General features: G+C 45.0%; 1 protein-coding gene across 2 annotated transcripts in view; it reads left to right on the top strand.

Moving 5' to 3' along the window:
• Positions 1–14,003, top strand: part of FAXC (failed axon connections homolog, metaxin like GST domain containing) — an 89,023-nt gene that overhangs the window by 56,546 nt on the left and 18,474 nt on the right. Inside the window, exon 5 of one of the 2 annotated variants that reach the window (XM_062187629.1) lies at positions 11,466–11,582. The exons of the other annotated variant lie outside the window; for it this stretch is intronic. Within the exon in view, the coding sequence (XP_062043613.1) occupies positions 11,466–11,582 (117 nt within the window). The remainder of the gene's footprint in view (positions 1–11,465; positions 11,583–14,003) is intronic. 2 annotated transcript variants of the gene reach the window in all.

The following is a 14,003-nucleotide window of genomic DNA, read 5'->3' as shown; positions in this document are numbered from 1 at the left end:
TCAAAGATGAGGTTGAGGGCAATTTGATTTGCTCTTCAAGGACCTGTATTTAAAGAGTTAGCTTGAGTAAGGCTTGCTTCTCTGGGCTGCCTAAACAGCTCTGGTGGTTGAAAATCTTTGCTAGTTTTGGGTGATTGCTTAAATGTTTGAAAGTTGTTGAGATCCTGAATTCCAGCTAAGGAGAAACTTCAGATCAACAAAAGGAAGAATGGCCCTTCAGGAATATGGCATCTGTTTGCAGAGCTGGCCTCCTCTGGCCCTGATGGAAAAAACACAAAAGCTCCCACTAGAATCCATTACTGTTTAGCTGTCTTAAAACAGGGTAAGTTCCTTATGAAAGGATCCAAACTAAAATTTCATTGCAGTGCTGAATTTTGCTGATATGTTGTTTCACCAGCCAGAATCTGGGGCCTGCCAGATTGTCTTTATTGAGTAAAGAAAAGCAACTGGTTCCTTGGACTGCACAGCATAGGGCAGCCAAGACAGAAATGAAATTCAGAGGAAATCCTGTCCTAGAGTGCAGTTTGAGTTGAGTGCTCTGTATTTTTAACCTTCAGAACATGTATTTGGTCAAAGTGAGACAAGAGAAGAGAAACTCAAGCCACACAGCTTACATAGCTCTAAAATCCCCATTTCAAGCAAATGGGTAGTCAGACCAAGAAGCAACAATTTGGCTGAAACTTCAAGAAGAGAAACTTGAAGGCTGATCATCAGTGAGCTGGTAACACTGACATCTGTTGAGATGTTGGCTGTAGTTCCTTAGCACTTCCAAGAGCTGCTGTTGAATGATTTTAAATTATAATAGGTGAACAGGCATTTGTCTCTCCTGAGGAGTTCTTTCCTTACCCAGATTGCCCATGTGTGGAGTTTTTGTACACTGGGATAAATCCTTGATCCAGGTTTCCTAAAATTACAAAATATGACGATGCATGCTCTGAGTGTGTGGGGTTTGGAACCAGACAGATTAGTACAGGGACTGAACTGCAGAAGAGCAGACACAACCCGTTCCTTCTGGTGGGACATTCGTGTGCTTCCTAGTCTCACCCCTGGGGAATATTAAGGGCTGGGAAAGAGAAGGTTGGGAGGAAGAGACCTGGTGATTGCTATTGGTGGGCAAGGGGGAAGGTGTTGAGATAGCTCATTCAAGATGGAAAAAATTCTTTCTTGGATGTTCTTTCAGAGAACATTGTAGAAAATTATGGGAATGTCCAGTTGCTTTCTAGAATAAAAGCTGAGAAGGAATTAAATTAAGGTTCTTCTTCTGCTATGTTCCCCCATCTGCCTTATCTTTTCTCTGAGTGTGAGCTGATTGGTACAGCTAGATGTCAGCAAGTTGTCAAAGTTGATTTTTTAAAGAAAGATTTATTTATTTATTTGAAAGTCAGAATTACAGAGAGAGAGAGAGAGAGAAAGAGAGAGCGAATGAGAATGAGAATCTTCCATCCATTGCTTCATTCCCAAAATGGCCACAACAGCCAGGGCTGGTCCAGGCCAAAGCCACAACTTCCTCCAGGTCTCCCACGTGGGTGCAGGACACCAAACACTTGGGTCATCTTCTGCTGCCTTTCCAGGAGCATTAGCAGGGAGTTGGATCAGAAGTGGAGTAGCCAGGACATGAATCGGCACCCTTGTGGAATGCTGGCACTGCAGATGGCAGCTTAACCTGCTATACCACAGTGCAGGCCTCATCAAAGTTGATTTTAATTCTGAGATTCATCTATCAGTACTGTTAATAATCTCAGCTATAACACAGCAGCCCTCCATAGTTGAAAGAACTATCTATGCTGATACTTTAGAATATGCTGGTAGTAAGATCTAGGGCTATTTATTTATTTATTTTAACATTTACAAACATTTTTAAACATTTTTTTAACAGATTCATTGTGCTTTGTAGATACAATTCTGAGGACATAATGACATTCCCTTCTTCCCTCTTCCCTCTCTCCTTTCCCCTCCTACCCTTCTTCTTTCTTCCTTTTTTTTTTTTTTTTTTGGTTTTTGAGATAACATATTTTTAAATTTACATTACAATTCAAAGGCTTAATTCTTCACCAAATAAGAAGTTTAACAAGTAAAAGCAAAAAAGACCCTAGTTTAGTGGGAATTGAGGTGACAGCTATAAACGATAATTAAATGGAAAAATGCCCATTTCACCCATATACAGTAAATTTTAAAGTAATCACAAATCACTAAAACTATAGAAGTATAACACTTTTTTATTTTTTAAAGATTTATTTATTTATTTATTTGAAAGACAGGGTTACAGAGACAGAGAAAGACTGACAGAAAGACAGATGGAGAGATCTTCTAGCTGCTCATTCACTCCCTAAATGGCCACGATGGCTGGGGCTGTGCCAGGCCAAAGCCAGGAGTCTGGAGCCTCTTCTGGGTCTCCCACATGAGTGTAGGGTTCCAAGCACTTGGGCCATCTTCCACTGCTTTCCCAGGCACTTTAGCACGGAGATGGATTATAAGTGGAGCATCCAGGACTTGAATTGGTGCTCATATGGCATGCTGGTGCTGTAGGCTGTGGCTTAACTTGCTGTGCCACGGTGCTGATCCAGTATAACATTTTTTTAAAAAAAAGATTTATTTATTTATCTGAAAGGCAGAGTTACAGAGAGGCAGAGGCAGAGAGAGAGAGAGAGAGGTCTTCCATCCACTGGTTCACTTCCCAGATGGCTGCAATGGAGGTGTACTGATACAAAGTTAGGACCCAGGAGCTTCCTCTGGGTCTCTCTGAGTGCAGGGGCCCAAGGACTTGGGCCAGCCCCTACTGCTTTCACAGGCCTGGTCAGAAGTGGAGCAACTGATACTCGAATTGGCATCCATATGGGATGCTGGCACTGTAGGCTGCAGCTTTACTCACAATGCCACAGTGCTGCCCTCCCCCCTTGTATAACATTCTTAACTATTGGTTTTACATGAGTATAACACAGTTTTACAAAACTGTATTTGCATAAATACTCATATACACAGACTTTTTTGTTTTTTCTCTATTTTTTATTGTTTTTTTAAAGATTTTATTTAATTATTTGAGAGGTAGAGTTACAGACAGTGAGAGGGAGAGACAGAGAAAGGTCTTCAGTCCATTGGTTCACTCTCCAAATGGTCTCAACAGCCGGAGCTGTACTGATCTGAAGCTAGGAGCCAGGTGCTTCTTCCTGGTCTCCCACGCGGGTGCAGGGGCCCAAAGACTTGGGCCATCTTCTACTGCTTTCCCAGGCCACAGCAGAGAGCTGGATTGGAAGAGGAGCAGCCAGGACTAGAACTGGCGCCCATATGGGATGCTGGTGCCACAGGTGGAGGATTAACCTATTGTGTCACGGCACCGGTCCTGTTGTTGGTTTTTTAAATTTTAGTGCCCATACATAAGGGACAACATGTGGTGTTTGCCTTTGTGAATCTGGCTTATTTCACTCAATGTGGTGACCTCCAGTTACATCCATTTTGCTGTAATTCCAATTTTTTTTTATAGCTGAGTAATATTCCATTGTGTATATGTACTACATTTTCTTAATCCAGTCATGTGATGATGGACACCTTGGGTGATTCCAAATTTGGCTACTATGAACAGTGCTGCTATTAACATGGTGGTTCAGGTATCCCTTTGATACATTGTGTTCAAGTCTTTAGGGTATAAACACATTAGTGGGATTACTAGATCATATGGCAAGTCTATTTCTTGTTTTTATTTTATTTTTTTAAGATTTATTTATTTATTTGAAAGAGTTACACAGAGAGAGAAGGAGAGGCAGAGGCAGAGGCAGAGGCAGAGAGAGAGAGAGAGAGAGAGAGAGAGAGAGAGGTTTTCCGTCCATTGGTTCATTCCCCAACTGGCTGCAACAGCTGGAGCTGTGCTGATCTGAAGCCAGGATCCAGGAGCCTCTTCCAGGTCTCCCATGTGGGTGCAGGGGCCCAAGCACTTGGGCCATCTTCTACTGCTTTCCCAGGCCACAGCAGAGAGCTGGACTGGAAGAGGAGCAGCCAGGACTCGAACTGGTGCCCACATGGGATGCTGGCACTGCAGAAGGCGGCTTTACCCACTATGCCACAGTACCGGCCCCTATGTCTTGTTTATTTTTAAAGGAATCTCCACTCAGTCCTTCTGCTTGCTCCTTTGGATTCCCTTGCCTATCAAGTTCAGCTTGTGTCCACTCTGCGGCTTGCTTGTCCCCTCAGTTTGGCCCGAGTCTTTAGGGTTAGATTCTGGTCATTCCTCCCAGACTCAATATTGATTTAATTCTCTCTGGACAACTATGTGCTTTTGTCCTTCATATTCACCCTTTCCCCTCATCTCTCAGCCATCATCTCAGTATTAGCAGGGGTGAGGGGCAGGTAGTGGGGTGGAGGGACCAAACCTCCATGCTTGGACCTCTTTCACATACTCTTCTCTGCTGTGTCTTGGTATTCCCTGGTCAGCCTCGTTGTTGCCTGTAATAGGAGAGTAGAAGACAGTGTGGGAAAAGCCAGAGGTCAGGGTAAGCAGCCGTGTGGTAATGGAGATTACTAAAGACTTATGACCAATGACCTAGGATAAAATCCAGTCACATTGGTTCATGTCTGGAGTACAAAGAGCAAATATCCAGCAGGGCCTCTTGGTTTACATAATTCAGTACTCTCAACTCAGTTTTTGGTCATTGTTGGATGCCCCAGTGGTTCCTGCATCTAAGATGTGACCTTCTTCACAGGGAGGAGCTGCTTCAACCACCCAGGAGACATCACATCAGATGCTGTGAATACCCAGCACCAGCTGTCATTCCCTAGCCCATCAATAGAGCCAACTCCTGCCATTCCTGCTGTGGGCCCTCCTCCAGAGCCACATGGCTCCTTCTCTCTGGATGCATGGTCACTGTCCTTGTGTCCCCTCATTAAACTCAGCTCCCGGATGGCTATTTGGAAACCTAGCCAGGGAAGTCCGTTAAGTCACCCAGGGCATCTGAAGTCACCTTGCTATGGTTGGGATGAGTGTTCACCCTCATAGTTAGGGGAGCTGGTGCCCTAGGGTAGGTGTTTTGGGGTTATGGAAGCTGATCTCTGATGGAGCATACTTCAGGGTGTCTGTTGTACTCTGGGCTCTTCTGTCTAGAGCTTTCATGTTTTCAATCTTCCTTTGTCCCTGTCAATGATTCACAGTCCACACTTCCAACCTGGAAGGTAGCAAGGAGAGTTACAGGAACTCACATACTCCTCAGCTGCTGTTGCATTTCTGTGGAGTTGTTGGGGGTGGTTCACCTGTCACAGTGAAGCTCAGGTTGCCTCAGCACCCAAGCTTATTCCTTCAGTGGTAATCTTAGTGTTTGATTTTTACAAGAAATCCTGTGGTTGTGCCATCTGTGGCCTCTTGGTGAACCCTGGGAGTGCTGCAACCTTGAAGCCTTTAACTTGGCCGCTTTGTCTCTCAGCAGCATCAAATCTAATTTGCTTTCCCTATTAACAGTGCTCCTTGTGAAGCTCCCAAAGGCCAGAGCTGGAAGAATTGGAGCAACAAAATAACTAATAAGAATATTGGATTATGACCCATACAATAAAATGAATATCCAGGAGTGCATCCCTACATAAATAAATAATTGAATTACATTAGTAAATGGGAGAGAGGCACAGTGGAATTCTAATCAATACACTTAGGAGGAATGAGAGAGATGGAAAATCACAATAAAGCAAACAGCACACAATAATAACAGTTTCAGATAAATTAATGAGCCAACGTTTGAGGAGAAACAGGATATGTAGACAGGCTCAAAGTATCCCTCCCAGGTTTATTCATTGCAAAAGGAGAAACAGTAACTTTATAGAGAAGAAATGTGGTAGACACCTGTTTACCAGGCGGTCAAGGTTAATATCATGTGGGGTAAGACATAGACATTTGTGTTCCTCCAGATATGGTTTCTCAAGAAGGTACAGTAGTTAGAATTAGGGTTTTCCAGAGAAACAGAGCCAATAAAACATGAAGAGATCGATGATTAGGCATTGGCTTACGTGTTATCAAGGCTGACAAGTTCCCCAGTCTGCAGAATGAGCTGGCGGACTTGAGACCCAGGAGAGCTGACGGCATGGTTCAGCTGCAGGCTTGAGACTCGGTGGGGCTGGTGCTTTTAGTCCAAAGGTAATAAAAAGCCACTGTCCCAGTTTGAAGAGAGTCAAGCAGAGGAATTCTCTGTCACTTGAAAGAGCCTTGGCCTCTGTGTTCTTCTCAGGCCCTCAACTGAGTGGACAAGGACCACCCACACTGGGGAGGACAGTTTTCTTTACTCAGTCTACTGATTCAAAGGCAAACCTCATCCGGAAACACCCTCAGAGACACGCATGGAATATTGTTTGAACAAATTTCAGGGCACGCCGTGGTCCAGTCATATTGACAAGTAAAATCAGCTGTCAGAGGATAAAATATTACTTCTGGGGTGTTCATGCCAAAAATGCATGACCTAATGTAATCACATGAAAACCTTAGGGACTGGTGTTGTGGCACAGCGGCTTAAGCCACCAGCTGGCATCCCATATTCGTGCAGGTGTGAGTCCTGGCTGCTCCACATCTGATCCAGCTCCCTGTTAATGAGCCTGGAAAGCAGAGAAAGATGGCCCAAGTACTTTGGTCCCTGCTACCTACATGGCAGACCTGAAAGAAGTTCTTGGCTCCTGGCTTTAGTCTGGCCCAGCCCTGGCTGCTGCAGACATTTGGGTACTGAACCGGCAGATGGTATATTTCCTTCTTCCTTCCCTCCCTCCCTCCCTCCCTCTCTGTAACTCTGCCTTTCAAATGAATAAATAAATCTTAAAAGCAGAAAAAACCTTAGACAAGCCTAAACTGATGACTGTTTTACAAAATGACTAAGAATTTTGTTTTTTAACCTGAGAACAAGAGAAAGAGAGAGAGCTGGAGCTGGGTTGTGTTGAAGCCAGAAGCCAGGAATTCAGTCTGGGTCTCTTGTATGGGTGGCAAGGACCCAGCCATCATTTACTGCCTTCCAGGATGTGTAGTATTAAGAAGCTGGAATTGGGAACAGGGCTGGACTTGAACCTAGGCAATCTGATATGGAATGTGGGCACCCAAACCAGTGACTTGTTAGCCAAACTCTCACCCTCTGAGCAGTAGTTTTTTAAAAGTTTCAGTATTGTGAAACACAAGGAAAGACTAAAGAACCTTCACAAATTAGGGGGGACTTGGGAGATACAACAGTTAGTTGCAGTGTGACATTATAGGTCAGCTTCAAAAACAAAAATGGAGATGTTAGTGTGAAAGCTAATAAAATTTGAATGAAATCTAGAATGCAGCTCATAGTACTGTACGAGTGGTTCATTTCTTAGTTTTGATAAATGTACTGTGGTTATGTAGGATGTTATTGGAAGTGACTGTTATATTTGAATTCTTCTGTATGCCAAAAATTATTCTAGAAGAAAAATTTGAAAACTTCCAGTCAACGGGTACTCTGAGGACTTTAAAAGTTGACAGCTGTCCTGTGTGTGTATATATGTGCAATTTTGTATCTGCCAGTCAAGGTTCTCTGTAGATACTAAATTCTGTGCTTTTTAAATGAGTACCTTTTCAAAAAACCCCTCAGATTTCTGTTTCTTTTTCTGCTTCTCTATCTAGTCTATATTCCTTCCTGACCAAAGTATCTTTTTGTAAACTTTCACAGCCCAGCATTCCTGCTGTTCCGGGGGTCATTACCTCTGAGATGATGGTGTGCCAGGCAGATTATGGGCACAAAGAGCCTCAGGGGGAAAGTCAGGTGACCTGGGTACTGGCTGGCATGCTTGATCTGCTTCTTACGTGAGTCAATTCATGGCCTTGTACTTTTAACATGCTGAGAACAAACTGCATTTAGGCTAAATGCTGTGTGCTCTAGTTGATGTCTGTGTTCAGTTGATTTATATATTTGATGACTAGGTTTTTTTTTTTATCAAAGTCTTATATGCTCTGTTTTTAGGTTTTTCCAATTTATTATTTTTTTAAGATTTATTTATGTATTTGAAAGGCAGAATTTGAGAGAGAAAGAAACAAAAGGGGAGATCTTTCACCTGTTGGTTTACTCCCAAAATGGGTGCAATGACTGGGGCTAAGCCAGGCCAAAGCCAGGAGCCAGGAACCTCCTCCAGGTCTCCCACATGGGTGCAGCAGCCCACGGACTTGGACCATTCTCTGCTGCTTTCCCAGGCACATCAGCAGGAAGCTGGATTGGAAGTGAAGCAGCCGGCACTCGTATTGGCGTCCCTATGGTATGCTGGCATTGCAGGCTGTGGCTTTATCTACTATGCCACAACACCAGCCCCATTCCCAATTTCTTACCCATAATTAGTTTCTCACTGTGTCCCAAGTCTTTGTCTTCTTCAACAGACCTCATAATTTATAGATTTCACTCTGACATTTCCCTTTGTTGTCCTGCTTTTTAGCAGTTCAAGGAGATCAACATTTTCTTTCTTCTATTTCATTTATTTTTAGCTCAGGAAGTCATGGCTGCCCTTTTTCACCTCGTTTTTTTCCCTCCCTGTAGCCCTTCTCACAATAGCTCTAATCCTTCTGGTGGTTCCCACTTTGTGGGCTGCCTAGGTTAGGGCCTTGGGTAGTTTGAGCCTGGGCCCAATTTGGCCATCTGCTGCCACACCCTTCCTGCCCTAGCAGGGTGCCATGAGAGCCCTGGCATCCCTCTGTCTACCTGCATTTGCTTAATGCCAGTAGGTATGTGGCTGAGGCATGGGGCCAGCAGGATGCAGCATGAAGTAATTGACACTCTTGCAAAGAAATGAAACATACTTTTCTTTGTTGATCTGTTGTTGCTCAGTATTTCCAGTATTGTGTGTGTGTGTGTGCAGTATGGTGTGTTTTTAAAGATTTATTTATTTTATTTGAAAATCAGAGTTATAGTGAGAGAGGGAGAGACAGAGAGAGATCTTCCATCCACTGGTTCACTCCCCAGATAGCCCCAATAGCTAGTGGTGGCCCAGGCCGAAGCCAGGAGCCAGGAGCTTCTTCCAGGACTTCCACTTGGATGGCAAGGGCTCAAACTCTTGGGCCAACTTCTGCTGCTTTTCCAAGCCTTTAGCAGAGAGGTGCATCACAAGTGGGGCAGCCAAGGACACGAGCTGATGAGAATATGGGTTGCTGGTGTTGCAGGTGGTAGCTTTACCGGCTACAGACAATGCTGGCCCCCAGTATTGTGTTAATAGGCTTAGATCCTGAATAAGACTGAAATGTTGGAGAAGCTGGTTGACAATGACTTCAACGTGGACAACTTGATTGTACTTACAAAAACACCATTTGGTTAGATTCAGCATATTGTGCTAGTGTAAGGATTCCTTTGTCTCTATACAATATATAGTAGAGAGAACTTTGTAAAAGTCACTTCCAGCTTCTTTTGTGCAGTATTGATTTGCTGACTGGTGTCCCCACCCCAGCCATTCCCCTCATGCTCTTTCCTGTGCGTGGCCACCATGTGCTCCACTTCCTCGACTTGTCACTCAGGAGCAATGAGGTGGGTGGATAGTCCTAGAGTATGGCACCCAGAACCATGCCAGGCATGTAGGAATCATGGTGTAACAGTTTGTTCAATGAAAATAAAAAATGACCCTACTTTATAATTTACATATTTATTTGAAAGGCGGAGTTAGAGAGAGAGAGAGATCTTTCATCTGCTGGTTCAATTCCAAAATGTCCACAGTGGCTAGGATTGGGCTGGGTCAAAGCCAGGAGCCAGGAGCTTCCTCCAGATCTCCCCTGTAGGTGCAGGGGTCCAAGCATCTGGACCTTCATCTGCTACTTTCTTAGGTACATTAGCAGGGAGCTGGATCAGAAGTGGAGCAGCTGGGACATGAACTGGCACCCATATGGGATGCCAGTGTCACAGGCAGCAGCATAACCAGGTAGGCCACACTGCCTGCTTCGACCCTTACTCTCAAAGGGCTTACTATCTGCCTGGAAAGACACCACACATACAAACGATAGCCTGCGTATGGAGCAGTGTGGAAAATGTGCCGCTGAAGAGGCTTGGGGGAGAGGACCGGATGTATCTACTGGGTGTTCTGTTCATTTATTCTTCCCAACAGCTAGAGCTTTGCCCCATTTTGTATTTCAGGAAGTTGATGTTAACAGGCATTAAATGCCTTAAAATCCAGTGAGTTCTTATGTGAGCAAGTGAGATTGGGACATGGGCCTGTGTGTACTGAAAACTCCTGCTGTCACCAGGTGGAGTAGGTGGAGAGTACCTGAAAGGCTAGGGTGGGCTTGCAGATTGGATAGAATTGACCTGATAGACAGAAGCGGGGAGCACGTATGGGTGGAGGGGGCTGGGTACAGCATAGGCTGAGGTGTAGCATTGGGAGGCATTAAATGTGCTGGGGAATGGGACTGTTCCCAAGCTTTGCCCAAGGAAGGGAGGATTGAGGGAAAACGCAGGGACAAGTGTCGAAGGCGGAGTATAATGTGCTTGCTCTGAGTTGCGAGTTTGGACCTTATTCTGTAAGTATTCCATGGAGTATTGAAGGTGTTTCTGATGAAAAGAGTGTCTTGGGTGCTTGACATTCAGGTGGGCTATGGAAACGACCAGAGAAAGAGGGGGGCTATCATCATGGGAGCCAGTGGTTGAGTTACCTTTGTATGGGGCTAAGTTCCACGCAGTATGTTGTTGCATTTTCAGTGCCCCTAAGTAGTAGACACTCTTCATGCCATCCCCGTTTTCCAGATGGAAGACTGAGAGGTTAATTAATGGCCAGGTTCACACAGTTCATAACCATGCAAGGTAGACCCAACTCCAGCTATGCTACCTCTATGTGTTATAGCAACTGGCAGTGGCCCAGGATACTTGAGGAAATTGAAATAGATTGAGTGTGATATTCCAGGTGACAAGGCCTGACCTAGTCAGCAGTGCTGGAGCAGTAGTGCGAAACCTCCTTGTATGAGTGCCTGATGCCAGAGACTGACCCTGTGACCTCAGAGCTTCTCTTGGTGCCCAGTGGTGAGGACCTTGTGCAGACAGTGGAACATCATGAAAATCTTTCCTCCAAGCTTCTTAAGTAGCTTAGCCTTCTTGTTTTTCCTGAGGAAATGTACTTAATTTGATGACGTAAGTGCTGAGGTTGGCTGTGCTTGGTTTGGGTTACTGCCAAAATGATTTGGGCAAACTTCCAGGTGTTCCCAAGCATCATGAGCTTTAAGCGAGTGGTCAAGACAAAGTTCCCTAGAAATCTGTTTTTGATTAGTTCTCTCTTTTTTCCATGAACGTCCTCCCTCATATGCTTCTCTTGCTGTTTCCTGCTTTGCTACCCCATGGGTTGATGTAGCATAGAACTGCTTAATTCATTTTACGTGTGTTTTAAATTTTTTAAGAAAAAGATCTTGCATGCACTTTTGGCTTTGCAAAGCTCTTTGGTGCACAGTTAAGTGAACATATAACCAGATTGTGCTGAATGCCATTGTGGTTGTGTGGGCAGCATGGGCCATCCCAGTGACTTCTATGTTCTGTCTGTTGCAGGTGATAAGAAGTACATCATGGGGCCCAAATTTTCCACACTCGATGCCACTGTCTTTGGACACTTGGCACAGGCAATGTGGACCTTACCAGGCACAAGACCTGAGCGGCTGATCAAAGGCAAGCTCTGTAAACTTCTTCAGGTTTTGGGGGTTGCTGGGGATGGAAGGGTATGGGTATCACATAGAGAATTCTAGGCCAGTGCCTCAAGCTTGGCTGTGCCTTATGGAGACACCAGGCTGTGATGTTTTGGACCAAACATCAGTTCTTTTCCAGCTCCTTGCACCGTGGGACTTAATTGCTTGTTGCTGAAATAGGGTTTGAATTCTACCTGCTGCTCTTTGTTAGTTGATCTTCCTTTATCTCTGTTGGACAATGATGGTTCACAACTTTCTGGAATATCAAATGCTATAGCAACCACAGTGGGGTGATGCTGATGGATGAACTCACTGCCCATCTCAGAGCTCTTTTTGGCAATGAGCTGGGTTTAGCTATTTCACATGTAGGTGTAAGTACAAATGAGTCTGTGTCATCCAAGTTCAATCCAGTCTCTCATCCTATTCTGGAGGAGTAGCTTCAGATCATATACTGAAGGTAGTAGAACTGGAAAGTTCAAGATTGTGGGAAAGTGAGCGAAATGTCAACAGATTATGAACCTAGTGCTATGTAAAATATTAATGTTATTGAGTGTGCATTTTGGTCAAAGAAACACAATCTTGGAATCTGTTATATGATCTTGGCTGTTACACCTATCAGAATTACAGTTCCTCTATTCTGGGGGAGTAAGTGCAGAAAGGAAGATGTATGGGTCAGAGTCAGGTGATGAACATGTATGTCTGTGGTGTGGGGGCAGGGTTAATAGCTAGAAGTGAAATTCATGATGGCAAGGGGGTTGAAAAAAGCTCACCTGACTAGATCTTGGGAGTGGGGGTGGGGTGAAGTGTGTGTGTGTGTAGTGGGATGGTAGTAGACGTGTTGCAGCTGGGCCTCTGAGAGACACTTCTCCTGCGTAGATGGGTGGGTACTGTTTGAAATCATCTTCAGCTGAAAGCAGTATCTGAGCAAGCACTTAGGGACCGGGGATGTGAAGATTAAAGTTCAATATTTAGTTTTAGAGAAGGCGATTGGCAAGAGTTCGGCAAAGTGTTTGTGCCCAGCTGAGCAGGCTGAGGAGTGTGGATGAGGTCACCGGTGCAGTGGCACCAAGGATGCTTTTAGTAATTGTTGGCCAGATAGGCTGTTAGGCAGACAGGCTAAGCTAGGCAGGATCACACAGGCAGGCGAGCGGCACCTGTAGTGGTGAAGCCTGAAGCTGTGTATGTGACATGTTCAGGCCAGGCTGAGGGCAGCAGCACTCATTCTTCAGGTTCTCTTGTTGAGGGTGGGGCTGGCGCAGGAGTTGGGTGGCTGGGGCCCAGATACTTGCCCATACTTGGCTGGATTAGGCATTGGTTGAAGCTCTTCAGGAAGTTCAGCTGAGTGGGGCTAGGAATGACATGGACTCGTGTTTAGTTTCCTAAGTGATCATTATGAATACATTCCTTGTTTTATGATATATTGATATTATAATATGATACTATGAATGTTACTATATTAGTGATGCTGGTAGCAACAAAAATATTAGTTTTCCTTTATTTTAGAAGGTTTTCCATGGTGATATAAAAGATATTGATTCTTTCTAGTTGATTTAGGAGTCTTATTTTTTATTTATTTATTTATTTATTTATTTATTTTGACAGGCAGAGTGGACAGTGAGAGAGAGAGACAGAGAGAAAGGTCTTCCTTTTGCTGTTGGTTCACCCTCCAATGGCCGCTGTGGCCGGCGCACCACACTGATCCAAAGGCAGGAGCCAGGTGCTTCTCCTGGTCTCCCATGGGGTGCAGGGCCCAAGGACTTGGGCCATCCTCCACTGCACTCCCGAGCCATAGCAGAGAGCTGGCCTGGAAGAGGGGCAACCGGGACAGAATCCGGTACCCCGACCAGGACTAGAACCCGGTGTGCCTGCGCCGCAAGGCGGAGGATTAGCCTATTGAGCCGTGGCGCCGGCCAGGAGTCTGTTTTATATCCACTGTTTCTGATACTTCCTTTCCTCTTCTCCCACCAGGCACATCCATGTTCACAGCCCACCCACATCTACTCACATGCTCCTATGTGCACACACACACCTGTATTTCTTCTTTTTCTTTCTTTTTTTTTTTTTTAAGATTTATTTATTTATTTGAAAGGCAGAGTTAGAGGGAGGCAGAGGCAGAGAGAGAGAGAGAGAGAGAGATCTTCTATCTGCCTGTTCACTCCCCAAATGGCTGCAATGGCCAGAGCTGCGCTGATCCGAAGCCAGGAGCCAGGAGCTTCTTCTGGGTCTCTCACATGGGTGCAGGGGCCCAAGCACCTGGACCATCTAACACTGCTTTACCAGGCCATAGCAGAGAGCTGGATGGGAAGTGAAGCAGCTGGGACTCAAACCAGTGCCCACGTGGGATGCCAACACAGCAAGTGGTAGCTTTACCAGCTCTGCCACGGTGCCGGCCCCTGTATTTCTT

The sequence above is a fragment of the Lepus europaeus genome, chromosome 3 (assembly GCF_033115175.1).
Source record: "Lepus europaeus isolate LE1 chromosome 3, mLepTim1.pri, whole genome shotgun sequence".
Taxonomy (NCBI): domain Eukaryota; kingdom Metazoa; phylum Chordata; class Mammalia; order Lagomorpha; family Leporidae; genus Lepus; species Lepus europaeus.
Note: the sequence above shows the minus strand (reverse complement) of the source record. Positions and strands in the feature narration are given on the sequence as shown.